This window comes from Mytilus edulis, chromosome 10 (genome assembly GCF_963676685.1).
Source record: "Mytilus edulis chromosome 10, xbMytEdul2.2, whole genome shotgun sequence".
Lineage (NCBI taxonomy): Eukaryota > Metazoa > Mollusca > Bivalvia > Mytilida > Mytilidae > Mytilus > Mytilus edulis.
The window spans coordinates 63,557,394-63,584,271 of record NC_092353.1 but is presented as its reverse complement, the minus strand read 5'-3'; the positions used below and the strand labels follow the sequence as shown (position 1 = coordinate 63,584,271).

General features: G+C 33.0%; 2 protein-coding genes across 2 annotated transcripts; one reads left to right on the top strand and one right to left on the bottom strand.

Annotated features, from left to right (window-relative positions):
- Nucleotides 1-1,722: 1,722 nt before the first annotated feature.
- Nucleotides 1,723-13,817, top strand: LOC139492230 (uncharacterized). Its single transcript, XM_071280414.1, has 2 exons — nt 1,723-1,922; nt 8,722-13,817. Exon 2 carries the CDS (start codon nt 8,751-8,753, stop codon nt 9,600-9,602), a length of 852 nt encoding a protein of 283 aa, XP_071136515.1. The 5' UTR covers nt 1,723-1,922; nt 8,722-8,750; the 3' UTR covers nt 9,603-13,817.
- On the bottom strand, nt 11,037-25,197 carry LOC139492229 (uncharacterized). The gene is made up of 10 exons (XM_071280413.1): nt 25,102-25,197; nt 23,986-24,307; nt 23,531-23,578; nt 22,486-22,697; nt 21,810-21,896; nt 19,893-20,241; nt 17,762-17,929; nt 16,251-16,376; nt 15,793-15,910; nt 11,037-14,205 (listed from the first exon to the last, which is right to left on the bottom strand). The coding sequence occupies exons 1-10, from the start codon at nt 25,102-25,104 to the stop codon at nt 13,938-13,940; spliced, it is 1,701 nt and encodes a 566-aa protein (XP_071136514.1). The 5' UTR covers nt 25,105-25,197; the 3' UTR covers nt 11,037-13,937.
- Nucleotides 25,198-26,878: the final 1,681 nt, after the last annotated feature.

The following is a 26,878-nucleotide window of genomic DNA, read 5'->3' as shown; positions in this document are numbered from 1 at the left end:
TTGGAGCTGGGCTAGAAAAAAACAATTGTCCTGTCCCCAAGAACCTATAACTTTTATCATCTTTCCTGAAATACTCCAGTCAATATTTTTTTTACACTTTACATACCGTTTCAACCACGCTCTGGATGCCCGCGATTTCGCGGGTGTGTTCTAGCATTTATCATCCTTGCTTAAAGTATTTCAGTTTGGGTTATTTTGGGAGGAAAACGAAAATATAGGCCTCCATATATTGTTTCCGACTTCGGACTTACTTTTTGCGTTTTTCTGTATACTATAATTATGATCATACATATACTATAGATAAAGTGTATTTGCTATATATATATATTATCAATTCCAATAGTTTTCTATCCACGGCGGTCACGGAAATGTTTCTGAATACTACATACATATATACAATGAATAAAGTGTATAAATTTTCTATAATTTACTATAAATTCCAATAGTTTACTGGGGTGACTTTTAATATATCAGTGACCGTTTTGTATAGTTATTATAGTATATATATTATATATATATATAAACGAGTCTAAATTGAAAACTACGTTCAAACCTATGATTGCGTTGGATAAAAACCACAATTTTTATACGTGTGCATGTAAAACAAATTTCGTGGAGAAGGGTCTAAAAACAGCACAAACAACATTTTCCAAAAGACCAAAAAAGTGAAAAAGTATATTTAAACAAAACGCATTTGACTAACAGGTCGAACAACATTACTGATGTTCTTTAACCCTGCTGACTGCCATTGGCGATTGCCAAATAAAATTGATCATCACAAGATGTAACAAAATGGATCTTAATATAAATTTAATACTAAACAGAAACAAATTAACTTGTGGCCACGATGTTATGCCACAAACATACGGTGTCAATATTTTTTTAGTACACCAGATCCGGATATATATATATGTATGTTCATAGTATACAGAAAAACAGAAAGAATAAAAATCGGTATTTGGAATAAAAGGGGGAGGACAAAAAAATGTGCCAAGTCCCCAAGTACCTTTGACTTTTGATACCTCTCCTGGAATTCTCAAGTTATATTTTTTTTTACTTTTTTACAGTTTACATACGCTCTATTTCCCCGCGATTTCGCTGGTGTGTTCTAGTTTGGATTAAATCAAAAGAAAATTAATCTGGAATCTGCTCAAAGTTTGGTAAATTACCTTTTATGAGCTATTGAAGTCTTATATGAAAAGGACAATTGGTGTTATGGGGCAAAATATTTTACCTTGTATGGTAGGGAAAAAACCCCAGAGGAGTCCGAACATTTGACCAACTTCCTAAATCTCACCTAAGTATATCATTAAAAGACTTGAATATATTTTAGAATATTTTACAGGTCTATATCATCTCATGTAATTTCATCATGTCTGTGAATAAAAGTTTTGTGTAGATCTATATCTCCCATAATTTAATTGTTGCCAATAATCATGTATAAGTATCACTTTTCAAACATTAATGTTTTATTTTATTTTTTATTTGAATGAAGGCATTTCACATTTACAATAAAACCGTAGGTTTTTGAAAATGTTTATTACATTTTAAATTGTGTGATATCTATAACTACAACATGTACCCGCATTTAAATACACCAATAAAACATTTACATGTGTTCATTTATCTTTTGAATCGTTTAATAAAAATCCTTTAAGTTTCCTGTCAACCAAATATTGACACTCAATTTACATTTGTACGTTTTCTTTGATATCAACAACCCGTGTATTGAATGTAGTTTACATATCTCTTTTAACAAAACAGTAAGATTGATAGCTGCATTCTCAATGGATTTTAAAATTCTGACATATCTAATCTACCGTCAATAGACTTCAGGTAGCTTGTAGAAATTGGATAAAATCTTTTTTAATATTATTAACTGGGATGTAAGGTGACATCAGAAAACTTTCACACGAAATAAGGTACGTATAAATTGTATATCTTCTAAATAATCCACAAAATAAAGGAAGCTGCTTATTACTTGAAGGCCTCAATCGGCGACCCACAAACCCCTGCATCGTTTGTTCCCGATGCCTAGTTACGGACCTCGCAGAAAATGAACTGAAACTTGTGTTTGATAATAAAGTATAGAGAATAATTGCTGCTAAGTTGTACACTATTTACTCAGGTAACGTCGTCGTTTCATACTAGTGCTTACTGAAAAAGTACAGAATTACATACTCATTTAAAAGGTGGAAATATGATAAGAAGAAGAAATCTACGGAAGCCCTGGAGTGCCATGCAAAAAATAAATTTCAACTTGTGCGCACAAGTTGTGTAACTTGTGCACACAAGATAGTAACTTGTGCGCGCAAGATGGTAACTTGTGCGCACAAGTTGAATTTTTTTTATTGTATGGCACTCCAGGGCTTCCGTAGAAATCGAAGGCCAATGTTATATTATAACAATATTGTGACTGGATGGTTTGATTGATATATACTGGATATGTAACGAAAAATGATTGTATACAGTTACCCAATGCACACAAGTGGATATGTAAACGATTCTAAAGAAGAAAAGCACTCCTATCCCGGTCTCCTTAAAAAAGAAATGAAATCACGATGCTTTTTCTGAAAAATGACATGTAACTATTGTCTTCATAGAAAGTTGCTATTGATCGTTTAGTTTCAGAACAACGGATATTTATGGAAATCAGAGTACGATTTCAAGTGCATGCATGCAGCGGAAATCCAGGTAAAATACGTCAACTGCAACAAATAAGCCATATTGACGAAAGTTAAACTGAAAACAAATCTGCATTCATTTTAAAGGGGACATTGATCGAACAAATTGATTAGCCCAATTTACACAACTTATTGGAAAAACTAATTGAGTGTCTCCATCGTTCCAAATAATCCTTCATATTAAGGCTGGAATGTCTTTAATAATAAGGTAAGAACTTGTGGTCACTTCATTTAATGATGTAATGTTATTAAAGTGAGTCCTTAAAGGCTTGTAAATATCATCTGTTTATATGGAAAGTGAGAAAGGAGGGTTTTGAGTTTCGCACGTATGTTTTCACTCTCAGAAAACAAATCGGAAAGCAACTTGGTATGGACTTCGAATAAAAGCAAGTCTTCAACCTATATATATACTTTATAGAAAAGATTTGTATTTAGATATATCCATAAAATAATTAAATAATCAGAACTATATGTTACTGTTGTAGACAATACTATTTGCAATATTGCAATTTTGGAGTATTACATCTTCTTGTAAAATTTTGTATAAACAGGAACTGTTTGCGTCTTTAAAACAATGCATTATTTTACGTCCAATAGCACCTAGGTTTGGAACGTCTTTTATTTTTTCTTAATTGCCTCGGAGTTATCACAATCGTGTATGTTGTATTTCATGATATGGTGAGAATTTGAAAACCGCTATAATTCTTTACAGTTGAGATTTTCTTTTCTGACATGTTTACCATTTCGTTATGCACTAGACAACACTGAATTTAGAATTGAATGAAAGTTGAAATACAATTATGTATTTGTAAAGAATTTTAGTACTGCTATCAAAAGGCGTTCATCTAAATATATAATAATATTTCTCCAGTTAAAAGTCAGCGAACAAAGAAAATTCTGCTCAATGCTAAAAATAATTAATCAGTTATGATATTATCCTATCACATTGTTGTGGAAATTTAATGTTTGCTGTTTGATTTCAGAGGTCATCACTTAGATTATGTGTCAATTCTCATATAGTATTTTTAAACAAAAGTTATTTTTTTGGCTCACTCGCAGTGTCAAAGCTATACTATATTGACGCGGCTCATTTATGTGCACAATTCAAGTTACACCGGAAAAAATAAACGAGAGAGATAGAAGTGAAAGTTGTCACGTGAGGACAGTATTCTTAAATAAATCCTGGGTGCGGGAGTTTCTCGCTGCACTGAAGACCCAGTGGTGGCCTTCGGCTGTTGTTTGCTCTGTGGTCGGGTTGTTGTCTCTTTATTCACTATTGTTACTGCCTGTTGTCAATATGTATTGTAACTGTTGATAACATTTTACGCGTGGTTCAACTCCCAGAAAAAAAGTCAATTCCAAAGTCTTATTAGGGCTTTTGAAACTGCATACAACTATCTGTATGATGAAATAGCCGAATAGGACATAACATTGCCGTCATTATCTAGTAAAAAACTGGTCATCTTTATTATAGTATGAATTAAACTTTTAAATAAAAAATCATTAATAATGTCTAAAAATAGCAACAATCAACATTCAATCTATTTAAACGTGGATCAGTTTGTGAAAATAAACTGATACAGTTACTGAATTAAACTAACAGATAGAAAACTCAGGGTCAAAATTCATAGAACAGAAAAGGGGCAGTGGCAAATATTTCATGTATATTTTGAACACCGAGAGCATTACCCCGGCACCCTTTGCCAAAAAAAACCTTTCTTTTTTCTTATTTGTGCCTTTGGACTTTATGTTTTGAATTGTAGTTTCACTTTCCATATTCGGTATCAAATCTAAGCTCCACGTGGTAAAAATCACATGGTGCAGGAATATAGTGTCTTGGAGTTGGGCTATTTCTTTCTTTTCGGGAAGGGACTCCAAGCAAACAACATGCATGTGTATAACGGCACTGTAGATTTTCGTATTAAATAAAGAAAGTTGCCGGTCCGGTACATGAATAGATTGGTTAGAAAGCAAGTTTTTTTATTTTAATTAGATTGGAAAGCTTAATTCGAGGGTTAAACATATTATTTTTTTTATTTAATTAAAAAAGAGAAAAACAAGTTGCTTTCTTTAAAAAAAAGAAAAGCAATACATGAACCTAAGACCGCTGACTGCCGGGTCACCAAAAGATTGTTGCTGAATTTGTGTTTACTTTTGAATTGAAATAATTGACTGTGAATAGAAGAAGCCAGTTGAACGTATTTATTTACAGCTTCTATTTGAATACTCATTTTAAAGCTCGACTATATATTACTTGGGAATGTACTTATTTTTTCCGATTATAACCCATTGGCAAATCCTAATTTCTACTAACCGCGGATGACTAATGCTAATTTCACAAACCTAGCGCAATATAAATTTATGCATTCAGTTTGCTTTATGATCTGGAATTCTGGATGCATTTATTTTATCTATTACATCTTTATATTTTGTTTCCTAAATGAATGCCTTTATATTCTCAACTCGTATTTGAAGCTGTCTTTACTCATGGTATAGATGTTGTATGTGGTTAAACCTGTGGCATGCAATTGATTGGGACCTCTTATGAAGAGACTTATTTTGGTCTCATGAAACATATCAAATTTTAAGGATTTCCTGATTTTCTTAAATCAATTCAAACATTATACAGAGAAACTTAGTTTTGCCAAAGAATTTCTTAATTCAGAAGTTTATGAATACCTGTACACACTTTCAAAATAACCAATTTATGTTACAGTAAATAGGTGAAATTAGGAATTACACGTAATTACTAAACACTTCAGTAAATACCTGTAATTACTAGCCAATTTAGTAATTACATGTATTTACTAGTTGTTTCAGTGATTACTGGTAATCACTGATTTTTTTTGGTCATTTTTACAGCTATTTACTAACTTGATGTTTTTGTTTTAAAATTAAAAACATAATTCAAGATACCAAATAAGAAAGTAAAGGGGTAGGGATTTTAAGGGCGCTAACTAAAGGATGCAGGAATATAATGCACATCCAAAGTGCATACTCTTTAGTGTTTGTGAATTGAAACTGGAAAATGGTTGTTTTATAGGTTTTGAAACTCCGTAAATATATGTATGCAAGTCAATGATATCTATCCAAAATCAAACTAAAATCTCTATCATGCACTATGGTTCAAAACTTTAAAAAAAACTTTCTCCAAATATCCTGGATTTCTACCAAACTTGGACAGAAGCTAAATGTCTATGATCAATAAATAATATCCAAAAGTAAAGTTTGAAAAAAAAATCCTTTTTTTCGTATATTACTTATAAATGGACTATTTTGTTCCCAGTTAACATTACATACACTCTGTAGTTAAAGTTTTCAAAACATTAGATTTTATAAACCATCCTGGATTTTTACCCAATTTTGACTGAAGCTTCTTACAGTACTAGTCAAAAGATAGTATTTAGAGGAAAATTTTAATATTTTTTCCTCATTTTTGTTGAGCTTGCGATTAACAGCAAAAGTAGCCGAGACTATTTGTTCTGCAAAACCCTTACAATTTTAATAGCTTAATACATCGATAACCCATCTCCAGCTAGGGGTTGATTTGAAGGTCACATGAATACGTATTCAATGAGGTCCAAATATTAACTTGCAAGTGCACAACTCATCAACTTTTTTGTTTTTTTGTTTAATCATTTATAAAAATGATATAGTAAAATTATAATTCACTGTTAGCAGCCATTCTGGTTTTATTTTGTTAAATTAGCTGAGAAACAAGGTTGATGAGTTGTGCACTTGCAAGTGAATATTTGGACCTCATTGAATACGTATTCATGTGACCTTCAAATTAACCCCTAGCTGGAGATGGGTTATCGATGTATTAAGCTATTAAAATTGTAAGGGTTTTGCAGAACAAATAGTCTTATCGGCTACTTTTGCTGTTAATCGCAAGCTCAACAAAAATGAGGAAAAAATATTAAAATTTTCCTCTAGATACTATCTTTTGACTAGTACTGTAAGAAGCTTCAGTCAAAATTGGGTAAAAATCCAGGATGGTTTATAAAATCTAATGTTTTAAAAACTTTAACTACAGAGTGTATGTAATGTTAACTGGGAAAAAACTAGTCCCTTTATAAGTAATATACGAAAAAAAGGATTTTTTTTTCAAACTTTACTTTTGGATATTATTTTATGATCATAGACATTTAGCTTCTGTCCAAGTTTGGTAGAAATCCAGGATATTTAGAGAAAGTTTTTTTAAAGTTTTGAACCATAGTGCATGATAGAGATTTTAGTTTGATTTTGGATAGATATCATTGTCTTGCATACATATATTTACGGAGTTTCAAAACCTATAAAACAACCATTTTCCAGTTTCAATTCACAAACACTAAAGAGTATGCACTTTGGATGTGCATTATATTCCTGCATCCTTTAGTTAGCGCCCTTAAAATCCCTACCCCTTTACTTTCTTATTTGGTATCTTGAATTATGTTTTTAATTTTAAAACAAAAACATGAAGTTAGTAAATAGCTGTAAAAATGACCAAAAAAAATCAGTGATTACCAGTAATCACTGAAACAACTAGTAAATACATGTAATTACTAAATTGGCTAGTAATTACAGGTATTTACTGAAGTGTTTAGTAATTACGTGTAATTCCTAATTTCACCTATTTACTGTAACATATATATATATATATATATATATATATATATATATATGTTACAGTAAATAGGTGAAATTAGGAATATATATATAAATGTCTAAGAATATAACTTAAACACACTAATTAATACATTACTCGTGTCTGGCGTTTTTTTTTTTTTATATCTACATACCTTTTTACATAAATTGGTTATTTTGAAAGTGTGTACAGGTATTCATAAACTTCTGAATTAAGAAATTCTTTGGCAAAACTAAGTTTCTCTGTATAATGTTTGAATTGATTTAAGAAAATCAGGAAATCCTTAAAATTTGATATGTTTCATGAGACAAAATAAGTCTCTTCATAAGAGGTCCCAATCAATTGCATGCCACAGGTTTAACCGCATACAACATCTATACCATGAGTAAAGACAGCTTCAAATACGAGTTGAGAATATAAAGGCATTCATTTAGGAAACAAAATATAAAGATGTGATAGATAAAATAAATGCATCCAGAATTCCAGATCATAAAGCAAACTGAATGCATAAATTTATATTGCGCTAGGTTTGTGAAATTAGCATTAGTCATCCGGTTAGTAGAAATTAGGATTTGCCAATGGGTTATAATCGGAAAAAATAAGTACATTCCCAAGTAATATATAGTCGAGCTTTAAAATGAGTATTCAAATAGAAGCTGTAAATAAATACGTTCAACTGGCTTCTTCTATTCACAGTCAATTATTTCAATTCAAAAGTAAACACAAATTCAGCAACAATCTTTTGGTGACCCGGCAGTCAGCGGTCTTAGGTTCATGTATTGCTTTTCTTTTTTTTTAAAGAAAGCAACTTGTTTTTCTCTTTTTTAATTAAAAAAAAAATATGTTTAACCCTCGAATTAAGCTTTCCAATCTAATTAAAATTAAAAAACTTGCTTTCTAACCAATCTATTCATGTACCGGACCGGCAACTTTCTTTATTTAATACGAAAATCTACAGTGCCGTTATACACATGCATGTTGTTTGCTTGGAGTCCCTTCCCGAAAAGAAAGAAATAGCCCAACTCCAAGACACTATATTCCTGCACCATGTGATTTTTACCACGTGGAGCTTAGATTTGAATAAATACCGAATATGGAAAGTGAAACTACAATTCAAAACATAAAGTCCAAAGGCACAAATAAGAAAAAAGAAAGGTTTTTTTTTTTGGCAAAGGGTGCCGGGGTAATGCTCTCGGTGTTCAAAATATACATGAAATATTTGAAATAAAAAATCATTAATAATGTCTAAAAATAGCAACAATCAACATTCAATCTATTTAAACGTGGATCAGTTTGTGAAAATAAACTGATACAGTTACTGAATTAAACTAACAGATAGAAAACTCAGGGTCAAAATTCATAGAACAGAAAAGGGGCAGTGGATATATGTTTATATTTGTTTTACAGATGCTATTCCACATAAACGTTAAAACGATATGAGTATGAAACAGAAGTATACCAATATGATGTCCAAAAGATTTCATACTCGACCACTCGGACATATTGTACCAGAAAGCAGGGTTGAACTTCAAGTGGAGAAGGCTCTTTTTAAAACTAACATGCGTTTGCTCTCTGACATGATCACCACTGAAAGATATCCCAAGTCCTTATATAGTCCCTATTATCAACAGGAACAGACACATAATTTACAAAAGCGTCTTTTTCAGACGAGAAGTGAAAGACTTCGCAAAGTAAACGATGCTGAGTACCAGGCTAAATACACAACAACAATTCAAGACAGGGTTGTAAGTGCCGATCAAACAAGGCTCGATACATTACGATTGCTTCAATATCAAACACCCATTTGTGACAGGCATTATAGACATGATCGAATGACAAATAATAATGCGCACTGTGATGTGTTAGGTCCATATTATTGTACAGACTGTATTCAGTTAAAAAAGAGAAAAACAAGCGCAAAAACTCATCAGAACAATTTTCCAAACATTGAAGTGCATCCAAGAAGTCTTGTAGCTCCAGACAAAATTGACAGAGTTCTTATGTCAAGAGAAAAACTATTACTGAACGGTTATATGTCTCCTGTTATGAAACCCGAAATCCAAGCGACTTACGATGAAAATGTTTATCTTCCAGTTTATACCGAAAACGAGATACACGAAAGACTTCGCAATTCGCTTAGAGATAAAAGTTCATGCAGTTCACCTCGGAGTCCAAGGTCACCTTTGACAACATACCGAAGTTCAGTACCAAAAGTACTGTCTGCATCATCTAGTACTTTACCTTTGGAGATGAAAGTATCTGTGACGTTTGCACCAAATAAATGGTAACTATAGGTGACATTTTTAAATTAAAAAACATTAAGGAAATAGGTGCATACATTTGTGAACTCGTTGATTTAAATTGAATCCTAAAAGTACTAGACAGAGTAAGTGCATCTCATGCAATTTAGTCCCTCCTATCGTGTATCTACACATAACCAAACGTTTGACATTTGGTAACTGAAACATATGCAATATCTCATTGCATTGTTATAAATGTGGCATTGTAAAGAGAAATAGAATAGATTGTTGATGTTAATGTCACTTTCAACGCACTAATGAAATAGCCAGTTTTTATTGGTGGAGGAAGCCGGAATACAAGGAGAAAACCACCGCCCTTCGCCTTCCGCAGAAGAACTTTAATATGAAATAAAAAGTTGTATTGATAGAGACATCAGGGCCGTAACTACCTATGAGGCAGGGGAGGCAGTTGCTGCCCTGAATTTTCTACACCAAATTTTTTTTGAAGTAATAAAATGAAATATTGACAATATATACACAAAGAACTTGAATTTATATTATAAACAACACTAGTTTACAGTTTTAACATTGTTATCATGATACGTGATATGTCTGTCATTTTCCGGATTTTTGATCGAAAGTGAACCGTTTCAGTATTTATTTTATTTATTTTTTTCGTGTGGCCGTCCGTCTGTTATTCAGTATTCGTACGAGAACATATATATGAAACTTTGCTTTCGACGATTTTGAATAAAACATAACTATTCACATTTATTTAGGGGCTCATCCCGATCGTACGAGAACATTATGGCCAATGCCTCCCATTTGTTGTAGCAGGGACTTTCTATACTTAGTATATGCTAGCATAGAAAGTACCTGGTTGTAGTTATTTTAAAACATGTCTGTTCAGCTTTCAACAATATTGAAATTCAAGGTCCTCGATAAAAAAAAAATCTTGCGTTCATTAATCTTGCTTTACAAGTCACGGTCAGGAAATCGAAGGAAAACGGGTTATTTTTAGCCATTTTACTAAGAGAGAAAAACCTTCAAGACGGAGCCTTGGCTCACCCCGAACAGCAATCTCAGCTTGTTTTTGGATAAAAATTGCTTCCAGGTTCAAGCAAAACTGAAGTTTCTTAAAGTAAGGAAATCGAAGTGAAACGGGTCATTTTTAACCATTGACTGAGAGAGAAAAAAATCGGCGGGGGGCTACCCCCCCCCCCCCTAATCTAGGGGGCCTCAATCGGCGGCCCCCAAACCCCTGCCTCCCCTGAATTCGAACCCCAGTTACGGCCCTGGACATCTTTATCATTTGTATAGTTTAACAGTTTAACCTAAGGCAAGACAGAGAACTTATTAGAAAGGGGATTGTATTAAGATATCTCTTAACAGTACATCACGAACGCCACTTTCTTAGTCTGTAAATAGATAGTCTCACAATTTAAAAAAAAAGAGGTACTGATACATATTTTATAAAAACAATTTGATCATGTTATTTATTGCTTATAGAATACATATTCAGCATGAATCATAGAATTTATATAACTCTGTATCATAAATTAAGTTGACTTGATATACAAATATTGTTACGGATTAAATGTTGAAACCAATGTCAGCAAAGAAAGACACGGCCGACACTGGGCTAACCGAGAGATTGGTCGGTTAATCTATATTGAGTATGCGGCTATATCGGCGGTTGGTCTGTTAATCGGGTTGGCTAAAGTCTGTTTATCAGGTGTTATCGAGAAAATCATTGAAAGTTCAGCATGTTTCATTGTATAACTTTTTAAATATATTTTCATCATAAAAAGTATTCATGTCTAACAAAATAGTTCAATGTACTGAATTCAGTGGTGAAGTTATTATTTTTCTAGCTTCGATGTACGATCTATAAAATGAAAAGGCGGGTTACTCATCAATAAATTTATACACATTTTACACACATAAAATGTACACAAAATGACCCATTTGTTAGATTAACTTGCATTCAATATTTTGAACATCGAAAAAAGAAAGGCATTATGTTTGTTAACCATATTGATATCATTGTGTGAAAAATCCACACGAAAATCTGTATTTTGGTGACATAAATCAATCTTTATTTAAAACCTGGTCTGTTAATGGGTCGGATGTATAAAACCCGGTCTGCTAAGAGTTATGAATGGCAATACAAGTATAATTTTATTGCTGTATGGGGTGTTATCGGATCAAATGAGAAGGCTCAGGACGAGCGGCTTAAATATACGAAAACAACACATGAGCAATGAAACATAACATATATACGGAAACAACACATGAAATTGAAAATTGATAAAAATAGTTTCAAAAAGTGTAATATTAAAGTAATATTAATTTCATCCAAGAATGATCGCATATATCATGTTGATTCTGTTTAATTGTCATGAATGACAAATTTGTCATCTACATTGGTAACCAGTATATAAATCAGAGATAAACGTCGTAATGTAACTAAACATCAGTAAGTAAAATATATTGGGATGACAAAATATGAAAAATAAAGAAAGAATAATGAGTAAGATAAATAAAATGTAGAAAAAAATGACATAACAATTTAAAGAATACAGAAATAAACAATACCCCGAATCCGGACCCTCATGGTATACACGAGAATCTGGATGGAAACGCAGAATATAGAATAATATAAAAGGACAGTAGAGAGTGATACATTGCTAAAAACGAGAGAGAAAAATACTTGTTTAAGAATACACACATGAAACACCGGTGGCTGTTGAAACAGTAACGGATTGCGATGTACTTATATTGGTGACAAATTCTAGAAGTTTACATGCGGACAACTATGGTGGCAGATTAATGTTATTTTGCGTTTTAAATAGCGCTTTAGCGTTTTAGCGCTGTAGCGTTTTCACCTTACATATTCTATAGGGCGAAAATTGCGAAGTCAAAAACGCGAAAACGCGAAACCAATTTCTCGTTTCCGACTTCGCGTTTTCGCGTTTTTGACGTCGCGATTGCGCCTTTTCGCGTTTTCGCCCTATAGAATATGAAAGGAGAAATCGCGAAATGGACTTCACCTGCCACCATAGACAACTGTAGTTCTCCTCTGAACTTATGTAGAAAGGAACTAAACGGAATAAAATTAATTAAAACTTAAAATAACTGAATGTAGCTTCATTCGCTCCTTTTCGTTTACTTCTTTAGAGTGATTTGTAAACAACATATGATTAAGTAATAGAAGAAAAGAACCAATTGGATGATGCTGACGAATTAGGGTTTAACGTCCAGTGACAAATATCATGTTCATATGTGAACGAGAACACGTTATATGTACCCTGTGTTGTATTAGAAAGACACTTTCGGAAGTGAGAACGTGCTACTTCGAACAGACACAAAAATTAAGGCTGATTGAAAACGTCAATAAAAAATTCATGCATATTCCAGAGGCCAATCCATATCACGCTATATTGGAGTGACACATCTTTCAATAAAATGCAAAGAAAGTCAAAATAAAAATGCTCTTTCTAGGATACTGTGGCACCGTATTGTCATTTTTGTTTACTCAGGAACATCTCATTGTTAAATTTTTCAAGGGGAAAATATAAAGGTAGCAACATTATTGTGGTGGCTAAATAACTCTTAACTGACACAATTTCAATTGTCCAACCCATTAACAGACTTTATTCCCATAATTTTCACTAAAACGTGGTATTATCCACGTTATTTTACAATTATGAAATATTTACTAATGTCAATTTATTTTTTAGAACGACAGTACTATTTTTTGTCCTTTAAATGATATCTAAATTTGTTTGTTTCGCCTTTTATTAAAAACATTGCTATTCGTATAAGCATAAATACTACATATAGCGCGACGCCTTTTAGTTTTACTGAAAGCTGCGCAGACTAAGAAATGTTTTTACAAGTGCAAAATGTTCTATGATAGATATCATTTTGTCAGACACTTTTCTTTTTTTTATTTGGTTCTTATAACATGCCAAAAAATCTGTATATTTAATAGAGTTTAACATTAAATTAAGCGTTTTACTCTTAACAGACGTATAACCAACCCGATTAACAGACCAATCGCCCATATAGCCGCATACTCAATATATAGATTAACCGACCAATCTCTCGGTTAGCCGAGTGTCGGCCTTGAAAGAGGTTACAATTAAAACTGTATTACCATAAAGCATTGTGGTATTGACGGATGATAACTAAAGAAGAAATCTGGTTATATAGGATTGCCAATATCTTGATTTTACAATAAATTAATGACAAAGAGAGCATGGTGTTTGTTTTTCATATCGCAGTCCATATAAAGCCTCGACCTATAAACGAATCCTCAACTTTATCACATCTGATTTATATGGAATGCATTACATATGAAAAACGATCTATCTATGTTTATCCAATGATTGTACTAACAGTAACTGGTTCTGGAGCTTTGTATTCATAATAACAGTAATGAAGTTCATGGTTCCTGTTACAGTTTGGATCATAGGGATGAGCGCCAGAGCATTTGTCTTTGTTGAAGAGATTTTCTGTGTCTATGGAGAAGACTTCCTCTTTCACGGACATTCCGAAAACTTCCTGGCAGGTACTGGTGTATCTCATTAGATAAAATGGTCGATCGATTGGAAGTAAAATTTTTCTCTTGGAAAAACCATCGCTTCTGCAAAAAAAAAAACGTTAAAGGAGGATGGTACAAAAAGTGATCTTATATTATTACGCGTCACATTTATTTAGACATCAAAATTCTAATAAAACATTTCCACAAATCTCTAATATACAGAAAAATATTGTTTGACAAGAGTTTTAGTCTGCCTAACACGCCAGGTCTTGGGTACAATCTCAAATAAATTGCTAAAATCTAGAAACCAAAATGTTAAGTTCAGATCAATCATCTGTCATGTGTTTAAAATACTTATAAAATGCTCTTTTGGGACTCTTTTGAAAAAAAATATGTACAGGGAAACACAAAATTTGAAAAATTTCATTGGATATATAAAATAAATAAGGATATGTGGCAGGAATGACAATGCTGCATGCGAATAAGACAACCGTACACTTCATGAAAATGATGCAGATGTAATTAAGCAACTATATCAAGCAGTATTTATGTATGCTTTGTGTCCCATTCCACAATCTACCACTTGTTTAAGTTTAATCATATTTGTTTTTTTTACTGATAACGACCTGTATATTTAAGTTCCACCTCTTCTTTTCTTCAATTTATTTAAGTTTTGTTATAGTTTCAAAAATAAAGGTAAGTTTTATCCGGAAACCTCTTGTTTCGGACGGACGATTATAACTATAAGTTCCAAGCATTTATTCAGGGGTCATAAAAAGAACCTCTTTATGATATACACAGAGGAATGTCTATTGTCCTTCCCTATTATACGCCTATATCGCCCTGCTCTGTCGCTCATAATTCTCGTATCAAGGCTTCAAAACGAGAATAGGCATTATCAGCGACGTCACAATATATAAGGAGGTTATCAGCGACGTCACAATATATAAGGAGGTTATCAGCGACGTCACAATGCGAGAGGAGACGTTATCAAGCTTGCTTTCGTCTAGGTTGGTCCCCTCCGTAAAACTTTCAGTATGCCTTCGGAATATACAAATATTATTGTCAAGAATTTCAATAACGGCCGGGAAACAGACTAGCTTTCGTCAAGCGTAAAACTGCCTTAGGAAGATGAAAAAGGCCAGTAATAGATCGATAAAAAGATAATCGGGTTTTCTTCGTATAGATATCGTAAAATATCAGCCGCTCGACATAATGTTAAACTTTTTAACTCGACAAAAAGGTTCACTTTGTGGCTCGTGGCTGATATTTAACGATATCAGTGTGTAGAAAACCCGATAATCTATCTTTACTCCTAAATAACGCTTGTAGAGTGATTATTAAAATCGAATAGCAGTTGTGATGTTCTTTACTTAGTTTAACCAGTTGATTTTCAGAATTAAAATAAAAGACTGAAAGATTTATTATTGAAAACCTGATATCCTGCTTGAAAATTGTCCCTTATGTTTCAAAGAAATCATTATAATTTACAAGTACAAATAAACAAATAAAGCAAAAATCATTTAGTGTCTTGTTATTTGTACGATAGATTGCAGGACACATCCACCTATGAGTACTGTAATAATTACCTGCAGCAGAAGTCAAGCCGTGTATTACTATGAGTACTGTAATAATTACCTGCAGCAGAAGTCAAGCCGTGTATTATACTATGAGTACTGTAATAATTACCTGCAGCAGAAGTCAAGCCGTGTATTACTATCGTACTCGCCGTCTGGTAAGGTTCCACTATGTCCGTTGGCATTACTGGAGTCTTCATCATCCCAGTAGACTGAACCACCTGTGAATCCTGTCAATAGATCAGTAAAATGCCTTTCTTAAAAAGGTGTAACAACAAGTGATAATAAACAGCATCCTAAATCCATGTTTAGTATTGCAATATTGTGTTACCAAATTTGCAGTTCTGTAAATATCGTTAGTTTTCGTTTGATTTTTATAATTTATTATCTGAGTTCTATATCTGCAATTCTGAATTCATTGAAAAATATAATCTGAGACATCAGAGTTCTATGTTTGAATTTATTACTTGTATTACGGGTTTTTTTTTCATCGCCTGCTATCACATTTAGAAAAAGTACCCAGTTACTTTAAAATCGAGGCTTGTAAAGAACAGTTCAATAGCTATATACTTGTAGGACAACCGCCTTTCTTGAGGACACAATAGTTTCCACTTGGCCAATCTCTCTCATAGTTTGAATTCTCATTAGCCGTTTTCATACAAAAATAAAAGACTGGCTTGTTCTTTTCCATGGTACCTGTAAAAAGTTTAAAAGTAAACAGATTTTTCACGAATCCCCAGTAATAAACACATTTTCAAAATAAAACAATATGAATGGCAAGTCTCTATATAGTGATCTTTTATTTTTTAATAGTTTTTGTTTGTTTGTCCTTTGTTTTTGTTTTTATAGCTATAGGTCTATTTGTACCATCATACATTGTTTAAACAAAAAAGTAAGGTGATTTTATATGGAGAAATAATCTAACTCACACAAAAACAAACAAACATACATGCATCTCTAGTGGTAAACATACAATTTTCAATTACCTGGTCCGAGAACACAATTATTTCGTAGTGCATTTCTTTTAGAACATAAATGAAAATTAAAAAAATCCCACCTGCGCTTTCTCAAAGAAACTTTTACAGTGTGTTGTACTACTTTTGGGACAAATTATATCAAAATTATAGAAAACTTCATCGGCTCTAACTCAAAATATGGACAATTTTATGTTTAGGGCGTCTTGAAATCTTTTGACAGCTTCCGAAGTGCTAATTTTCAACCTTTTTTAGCTGGACCAAATCACTACTTTCCTTTAAAATTCTGGACCCAAATTTTTTTACAGTGTAATTTCAACCCCCTACTTGCAATTTGAGGCATTAAACATGGAGAAATAAATTTGGAAGGGGTATACAAATTAATGGCAAGTAACCCACTGTCAACACTAGGGACTATATTCGACAATTGTGGTCTCGGACCACCTGCAAGGGACAAGCATGAGCCTTTCAAAAAGGGCTAGTCGACTCTTAGCTGATGAAAATGGAAAGTGCTCTCGCTTTGCAGATTAATTCATTTACTAGAATAGCCACTTGCATCTATCAACAAATTTTACCACACACGTGAGGTCACACGTTATGAAATAGTAATGTATCGTTTAACGTTGTTGTTTACGAAACTCCAGAAGATTCGACTACTTATTGATAAAAGTTACCTGTGTACCAATATCATGAATATGCATGATTAATGACAAGGCAAAATCTAATTGCTAAAATAGAGAGGACAAATCCGATATTCTACGGGATTGAAGGACATTTACTAGGTTTGGATTTTCCTAACCAATCAATAAACTTTGATTATTCACGTCTCGTAATATCTTCCAATCGGGTAGCAAGAAAAATTTACGCACTGACTGTCCATCGTTCAATTCTAAATATCGACTCCTAGGAGCCGATAATGATTGAGAATACTGAAGTTTGAAATAGACTGCTTTCTACTGAAGAGGCATGTTTATATGTTGCATGGTGATATAGTTTTGTTAATACTACTCCTTCATTCTGTCTATCAGTGGTAAATAAGATAAATGTATAAAAAGGTAAACCGTTTGTTCTTTTTCAAAACTTTGGTCATAAAATTAAATATTGTACCAGCTAAGTGTATATCTGAGGTCCAATAATTAGTATTGCTATCATCCTCTGCATCTTGTCTCCGCCATCCCTCTGCAAATCTACTAGGAGTAATAGGACAACCAGTCCTTGCTTTATAGAAACCGTATGTACCATGAGGCCAAGTGATCGGAAGTTTCATATCCGGATCTAAAACATAATCATAGTAATCAGTAAATTATTGCGTTTCAAAAAATATAATTTCATTATAGTTTAGGTAGCAATACACAGTTAGGAGTTAAAATGAAATTCAAAACAGTGTGGCTGTGGCCATTGATTGACACATTAAATTCATCCATTGACTGGGACAATTTACGTGAACGTTTGTCTGTAACGATTGATCTGTTCACGACGTACCTACGATAGACATTTAAACTGTGGGGTCACCAAAGGTTTCTTAACGCCTTTAATTATAAAATAATTCGAAAAATTAATCAGGAACCTTTATGTTTTGATTTATATAATTGATATAAATCAAAACATCGTGTTATTTCTGATTAATTTTTCGACTTACTTTGTTGTCGAACCTTTGGAACCTTTGGTGACCTTATAGTTTAAGTGTCTTTAAAAAGTACATAGTGAGCAGTGGTCGTTACATACAAACGTTCACCTAAATTGTCCCAGTCAATGGGTGAATTTAATGTGTCAATCAATGGCCACTGCCACACTGTTTTGAATTTCATTCTAAGTTTCGCATTTTGGCCCCTGTGGATTTTTCAAATAGGTAAGTTATTGTGTAATAAAATTCATTTTTAGACAGCTGAGTGCTAATTTAGCCTTCAAAGATGGTTTATAAGAGCATCAAGATTATTTTTTACATGTTTTATGGGCTGTTTTCTGTTTGACTATCCGTATTTTCATAGCTAGACCGGCCATCGGTCCAGAAATTAATGTAATGTTTACAAACACTTTTTTTCTACACGAAGTTTTTGACGCAACAGCAATTTTACAAAAAAATGAGACGAAAGACATGATTTTCATTGGATTTGCTGAATGATATATGTACACAGTTTCAGAAAAGGTATTACTTCAAGCGATTGAAATTCTACTTTTAGCCAAATTTTGGGGAATTATTTGACATCTTTTCCCCCCTTTTTGCAATATTTTATAACAAATAAATGCAGATTGTTGCCATGGATACACCCAAAAGAAATTATATTTTACCATTTTATATACTGGATATAAAATCTATGGAAGACTCTGATTACAAACATATGCCCATATATGACACAAACAGTAAGCTTGGTATTGCAAGAAAGCAATGAAAAGGGGATGGTAAAATTTATAAGGGCAAATTTTAATATTTTTTCCTAACTGTTTATTGCTACCTTAGTCATTTTATAATTCTTTCTTCTAATTTGCCAATCGTCATGAACATGCATGAAATATTTGCCACAGGACGTTAAGCAATTAACAATCTAATTTGCCAGCAACACTCGTATTATGATAATGATGGTATTGATATCAATTGGAATACAAAAAAATGTTCTTTGCATTCTATTGTTTGAATTTGAGTTATATACTGTGTAATTCATTCAATATATTTGTTTTACACACGACAGTACTGTACGTCGAATTCTTTTTTTTTTTTTGGCAAAGGGAAACAACTCCTAGAAACTTTATTCCTGTCTTTACAAATTAAGCTACTGGAATAATCATGTAGTATTGTGCTGGATCCGACTTTTTTTTTGCTGTTTTTTTTTTTCTTTTCATTACGGATTTATGGTAAAAACGTCATTACAATTTGTTTACGCATTTTAAATATACACTTTAACCATATTTAAACTCTTTCTATAATGTTTGAATAATCACTGGTACAATTTGTTATATCGATAGGGGTTGTTCCAGTTCCATTTTAATGCTTTCAATAATTTGGAAATATAGTCTGGGAAAATGGACCATTTTTGCTTTAGTCGCAAGTCAGGAGCTTCCAGGCCTTGTCAATCTTTTTTTTTTTTTTTTTTATTTCTTAATCATTTTTTTTTCGAAGTTTAGATTGACGTCCCTTTTCGCTGAACTAGTACAAATTTTTGCTTGAGTATTAACTAATTCATTTACAAATTTATTTATTTTTTTAAAAAAGAAATAAAGTATAGAGCCAGCTATTTCAAACCTCTTGGTTCAGATAGGATTCCTTTAGCTGCAGCATACTCAGCTAAAGCCATTATAGTATTGTTTTGTCTGGCCGGTAAATAAAAGGTAACTCCTTCATCACAGATACCCTTATTAAGGAATACGGATGCGTTGTTGAAATAATTTTCATGTATAAACGTAGCTATGGTGGCCAGTTTATAAGCTACTGGTTGTGGAGAAGAGGTTGTTCCAATAGACAAGGAAGCGTCTTTTTGTCCGCCATGCATTTTATGGTAATCATTGTGGTGAAAATTTGAGACGTTTAGGTAAACTACAGAACCATATCCCATGTAATCCTCTACAGAAACGGAACCAAATTTAATGTCTTGCTGAAAAAAAAAATAAGCATAAAACTAGGTATCGCCGCTTTGAAATTTGTTTTCTAGAATACAATTTTCTAACAAAAGTATTTATTCTTAGTCCCCCCTTTATGTTTGGATGAGATCACTTTTGTGTTTGCAACGGCTTTTCTGGTTGAAGGGACCCTTTTAATATTTGTGGTTCAATCTCAGCTTTCCGGCTTTGTCATGAAATAGGCCTTTAGTATCCATCATTCACTTATTTGACTTTCAAAAGAGCTTTTTCTTTTTAAATCATTTGGCCCATGTGAATCGACATTACCGTGATTGGGGCTGATGCAGCGTTAACCCAACAACAAACACTCAATATAGAACAACGTAGGTTATACAAATTCGTGAACAACTAATTTATTGTTTTTATCCTGCAATCAGCCTTCTATTGTACAAATAACTGTACATACAAATATATTTTGCTATACTTGTACATGTAGAAGTATAGTCTCTTGTTAGCCCGCTTCCATCTTGAGCACGGGGTAATGGGGATTTTTCTTTTTGTGAACCAGTTCATTTTGGGTGGCCTCATTGCGGTCCGCGTTTAAACTGTCGATTTCTTTGAAACATTAGAGATACTAGAACACACCCGTGATATCACGGGTCCGTAACTGAATTAAGGTATATAACTATGCGCAAGCCTTATTTTAGTATTAGTATTGTCATCTGATAAAGTCATGCCGATTATAAGATACACAGTTTTTCTCTGCTTTCAAGTCTTTCTGTTTGAACCCGTCGAACTGAAACAATAATATTAATTATTTGGAAAACAAAAGGTCCTGGAATGGAGTATTCTTTAATCAACAGCATTGTCCTATATAAGTTCTAAAGTTGAATTCTTTGCTTCGCTGTTTTACGTCATGCCCACTAACAAATTGAAAACTACCTATACGCCTTATTTTTAGTCCAGATTTTTAGTATTCGTATTGTTATCTTAGAAAATCTTACTGATTAAAATACTACAATAGGTAACAATTTGACAATTTAGTAGTGTCAACCCTGTGGTTATGACCCGTGTATATAGCATATTAATCCTGAATATAACGTTTGATGGTGCGCCTGTCAGATGCGGAACGTACAGATAAGGTAATAGGTAACAGGTGAATATACTATTGGTATCGGTAGCGGACTCGACCCGGAACTTCTTAATTATTGGCAATATTAATTACGTGGAAAACAAAAGGGCCTGGAGTGGTGTAATTTTTAATCTACACCTTTGTACTATATTAGTTATATATAAAGTTGAATTCTGTGATTTGTCGTTTTTACGTGATGACGGCTGACATATTGGACCTCGTAATTTTAGTATTATAGATGATTTCGACATTCGACAACGAAAGATTCGAGTGTTGGGTGTAAATTTCAGGATAAAATCAATATATGTACATTGTCGGAAAATATAAAATGTATTTGTACTCGCTACGAAACAGGAGAAAAGCTCGGCGGAGCCTCGCTTTACGTCCTGTTTCTAAAGCTCATACAAATAAATTTTATCATGATTTTCCGACAATGTACATATATAATATATTTATTTGACGTTTACCTACCGACAAAAGAAAATCTGCAAGCTGGGAATCCGTTTGCTCATATCTTGTCACTATTTTTGTTCCAGTTTCAACTCCAACAATTACGTGCTGTAATACATATTTTGAAACTTATTTGCATGTTTGCTATAGCTTGTATATGCAGAGTATTTTCATATGATCAATTGTGCTTTCCATTACTATTATCAACTAACATTTACAAACTCTGCTTAATTTGATTATAAGACAGTAAAGATAAGATTAACATTGATATCTTTCAGTTGAAGTTTTAACTTTTATGCCTTTTTGAAATCGAAATTTGATAGTAACATTCACTTTAAACTGAAATATTTTATCTTCAAGATAGAAAATCACAAATCTATTACTTTCATACTTTACGAATTGAAACTTTTAAAATCTACTTATTGAATCTCAATATTTTGACTTAAAAAAAAAATCAAAGTCAGGTCAACAAAATTTTAAAAGTAATTATTACGAGTTAATAAAACGTAGAAATTTTAAGATTTTAGATGACAAATTATTGACTCTGAATAAAAATTAATCCCAATTTTATTTTTATTTTCCCCATAGATTTGACTTCTATTCCTCTCTGCTGCATTTGTTTTAAACATATCGTAATAATTTAACTTCAATAACTTCAATACTTTGAATTTTTAAACAAATATTATATGAAACTCACAGTTCCCCATATATCTAGAAACTGTCGATAGGCGTCTCTGTCATAAGTGACAGGAAGGTTGCACACAGCACTCGCAAACTCGTCACTGATGTCATGGAGACTACTGTAAAGTGGTGGCATAACATACCTAGTCCGGCCTCCGTTACAAACACTGATGGTGTCTCGAATCACATTATGGTTTAAAGACGTTCTATGATCAACGTCCTTAAAAACTACAATATTTGTTATAAAGGTATGATTTTGTTTGTCTATATAAACTATAGAAACACAGCCGAATAAAGGAGATACAGTGTACAGCATTGAATAGTAAAAAGAAACCATTTGCCGTATAGCTCCATGCTGTATTTTTACGAACCAACGCAAAGTGACATAATTTTTATTTTAGCTATCAATTTAATAGAACCTATCATCAACACTGCGCTAAGACAACAATATTATTATCTTGTATCATGCAAGAAACAACCATACACGCACTGGATTATCCCATTTTAATCATGAAAAAAATATCAAAAAAAAGTCGTACGCCCTCAGGCAAAATCGGACTTATTTCAAGTATAAACATATTTATGTTGACCAGACTTGTTAGAAGTTAGAAACGTGTACTATTGTTGAGATCGACTTGAATGGTCAACATTACTTATAAAAGAAAGATATTAGAGATCCAACATGAAAATTGCAGATATTGACTGTACTGGTCAACATTACTGTTAGAGGTAAGTTGCTATTGTGATAAAAAAAAATTAACGTTTCCAGACTGATATTGACCGGACTGGTCAACATTACTATTACTATAAGAACTTGATCCATTGCAGAAATTGAAAGTTAAACATCATAGAGACAAAAATCAATGCTATGAATAAAAGAAAAGAAAGAAAATTATAATTGAACACAAAATGTAATAACATAAATTCTTTAAAGATTCAAAGGTCAAACGTAACTAGTAGCAGTTGAAGAGTATATAAGACATGGATTTCGAATTGCTGGGAAGCGTCAAACTATTAGGTACAGAAACTGTAACCGCCGGAAGTTGCTCTAGACAACTTACCTGTACTACCCGTGAATGCAAATGGTTTAATACTGCTGTCTCCTTCTCCTATAATAAAAAATATAAAGTTTCAATATTTCCGCGAAAACTGGAGATACCGCGAGCAAAGCTTACAAAATGAAAGAAATATCCTTAACAATTGCAAAAGATTGTAACAAAGTCGTTGATTTGAAAAATGAACCATTTAATCGTGAAGGTTAAATAATGTATGAAATATAGTGATCATTCGAACTTTCGTGCAGACAAATTGTCTAAACCAACTTGGCGCAACCATTCTTATTTTGCAGTTCTGCATGTCATTTGAGCTATATATATTAAATCAACATCTTTTTTTTTTTAAATATTGTGATCTTTCTTTCTTTCTTTCTTTTGTTATTCAAGTTATTTCCTGTTCACTATCATTGAAATATTTAAATTACAACATTTTTTTTAATTCTGTCAATGTTATTACATACCAAACGTCACTATATCTCCTAAAAGATATTTTTGATAAGACTTTGCGCCATAGAAAATTGAAGTTGCATTATTTGGGGTAACACACGTTCTTCCTCCATCATTGACTATAAGCTTCGATGCAGTGTCTGGTGTAATACGTAATATATGTCTGGTTGTCTTTATTCCAGGATCAACTCCAACTTGGGACAAATCTCCACCATCCGGGTTACCAAGCAGAATGTTGTATCCAAGGCCAATAAAATGGCTATCACTCACAGAACACTCCACATGGTTAACAGTGACAACAAAAACTAATACCAGCAGAAGTGTTAGAAATCGATGCTTTGAATGGGAAAAAGACATTCTTTTATATAATGTCTCGGATTATTGATTGCAAAAAAACAAGTGCATCACAAGTATATAATAAAATTAACCATGAACAAATTTTAGAACAGATAAATTATCAGGGGGATGCCAAATTGAATGAAGGTCTAATAATTAATATCGCAATTTTGATTTCGCTTATCTAGATGTTTTGGGTTAAGAAGATTATTTCGTATGAAGCAAGAATCTTGAAATCTGATTGGTAGATTAACCACGTATAAACAACAACCGAACTCAGTTCACCCTTGGATGAAATTTTGCCAATATTCCCCATTTATAATATTTTATCTCAGTATCTCCCACCATAAATTTTTTTTTAAAACTTTGCCTAGCAATATCGAATGGTCAATTTTGTTGTATACAAGTTCGTTATCTTTGTGCACTCAGAGGTGTACGAAATTTTACAGCGATACCGCTGAAGTGAAATGCATACACTTTATGGCTTCGCTTCAGGGTGTGAATTTTCTACACCAGTATATTTCTGTAAACCATGATTACACCAAGACTTAGTCACTAATTATTTTTAACGCAACGTAATTGCAATTTGTAGTTAGAAAAGACTATTTATCCATTTTTTTCATTCTCGAAATAAGATAAGAACGTATTTATCATTGTTTGTATATCAGTTTTCATTTTTATTGATATTTCATGATTTGACTATTATTCATCTTAAACACGCATGCTATATTCTCGGAGTTAGAAATTCAGTCATTGTCATTAGTATTTTGAGGAAATTGTGTGTTCTTACTTACCATTTAGTTGTATGTAGTTATTCAGATGACGAATATTTGAATGTTTGAGAAAGTCTGTTATCTTGTTTACGAAAGTGACATCTGTTTGGTTTCTTTAACATGTTAAAGGGGTTACGAGGTTTGTCTGCACCTAAAACTCTTTCTACTTCCTGATTTGTTTATCGTGTAAATTAGCATGGTTAAGTCAACTATTTAGATCACGATCATATCTAGCCATATCACTTCACAATAGAAGTATGTATGGAATATAGACTTTTTCAAATTCATATATATATATAACATTGTAAAAGATGTGGTATGAGTGCCAATGAGACACCAGGTTCCTGACTTAGGACAGGTGCAAACGATCTATAGCTTACATGCATTACATTTGAGATAATTTATTCTGGATTTTCTTTTAACTTCTGGTGTTCTTAAATTGGTAGGTGAGCAATCAAAAATGACAAGACACTATTGCATTTTTTCCTTAGATCAACAAATAGTATCAGAAGAAAAGATAAAAATATTTTTAAAAATTTGTCCATATTTTACTGATCAGATTGACTGGCGGTGTTCGAATTTTCATATCAAAGTTTGATTGCGCGATATTGAAGTCTGAATCTGTGATAGCATATACATAGTAGAAATTTAAAAAAAAATAGATGTAAAGAAGGCGCGTCAATAATGACATACGACGTCTACCGACAAGGTTCCTGTCTGTTACATGCACGAGAAAATGACCTGCGACATCTACCGACAGGGTAACTGTCTGCTACATGCACGAGAAAATGACGTACGACATCTCTCGACAAGGTTACTGTCTGTTACATGCACGAGAAAATGACCTACGACATCTACCGACAAGGTTACTGTTTGTTACATGCACGACAAAATGACTTACGATATTTGCCGAAAAGCCGGTAACCGTCTGTAACATGCACGAGAAAATGACCTACGACATCTACCGACAAGGTTACTGTCTGATACATGGACGAGAAAATGAATATCGACATCTACCGACAAGGTTCCTGTCTGTTACATGCACGAGAAAATGACTACGACATCTGTCGACAAGCTTCCTGTCTGTTACACGCAAGACTAAATGACGTACGACATCTACCGACAAGTTTTCTGTCTATTACACGCATGAGTAAATGACTTACGACATCTAGTGACATAGCTTCCTGTCTGTTACATGCACGAGAAAATGACCCTACGACATCTACCGACAAGGTGCCTGTCTGTTACATGCAGGAGTAAATGACTTACGACAACTACCGACAGGGTTACTGTCTGCTACATGCATGAGTAAATGACTTACGACATCTACCAACAAGTTTCCTGTCTATTTCATGTATGATAAAATGACATACGACATCTACCGACAAGTTTCCTTTCTGTTACATGCACGACAAAATTACGACATCTACTGATAAGGTCCATGTCTGATATACATGCACGAGAAAATGACTTACGACATCTACCGACAAGGTTCCTGTCTTTTATATGCACGACAAAATGACTTACGACAGCTGCCGAGAAGGTTCCTGTCGTCACGGTCACATGCGCCCTGATGATATTGCCGTCCAAATCTTTCGGTTAACACAGTTTCTAAGTGATGAATTTGAAAACGCTTCACACAGTATAGCTGACTTGTATATAAACCCTGAAATCCGGCAAATTTCAGAAATCCTTATGTAGTTCCTGATAAATATTCATGACACGGACGTACTGACGTATGGATGGACTGATGAATGGGTGGACTGACAGACGGACGAACAGAGGTAAAGCAGTATAC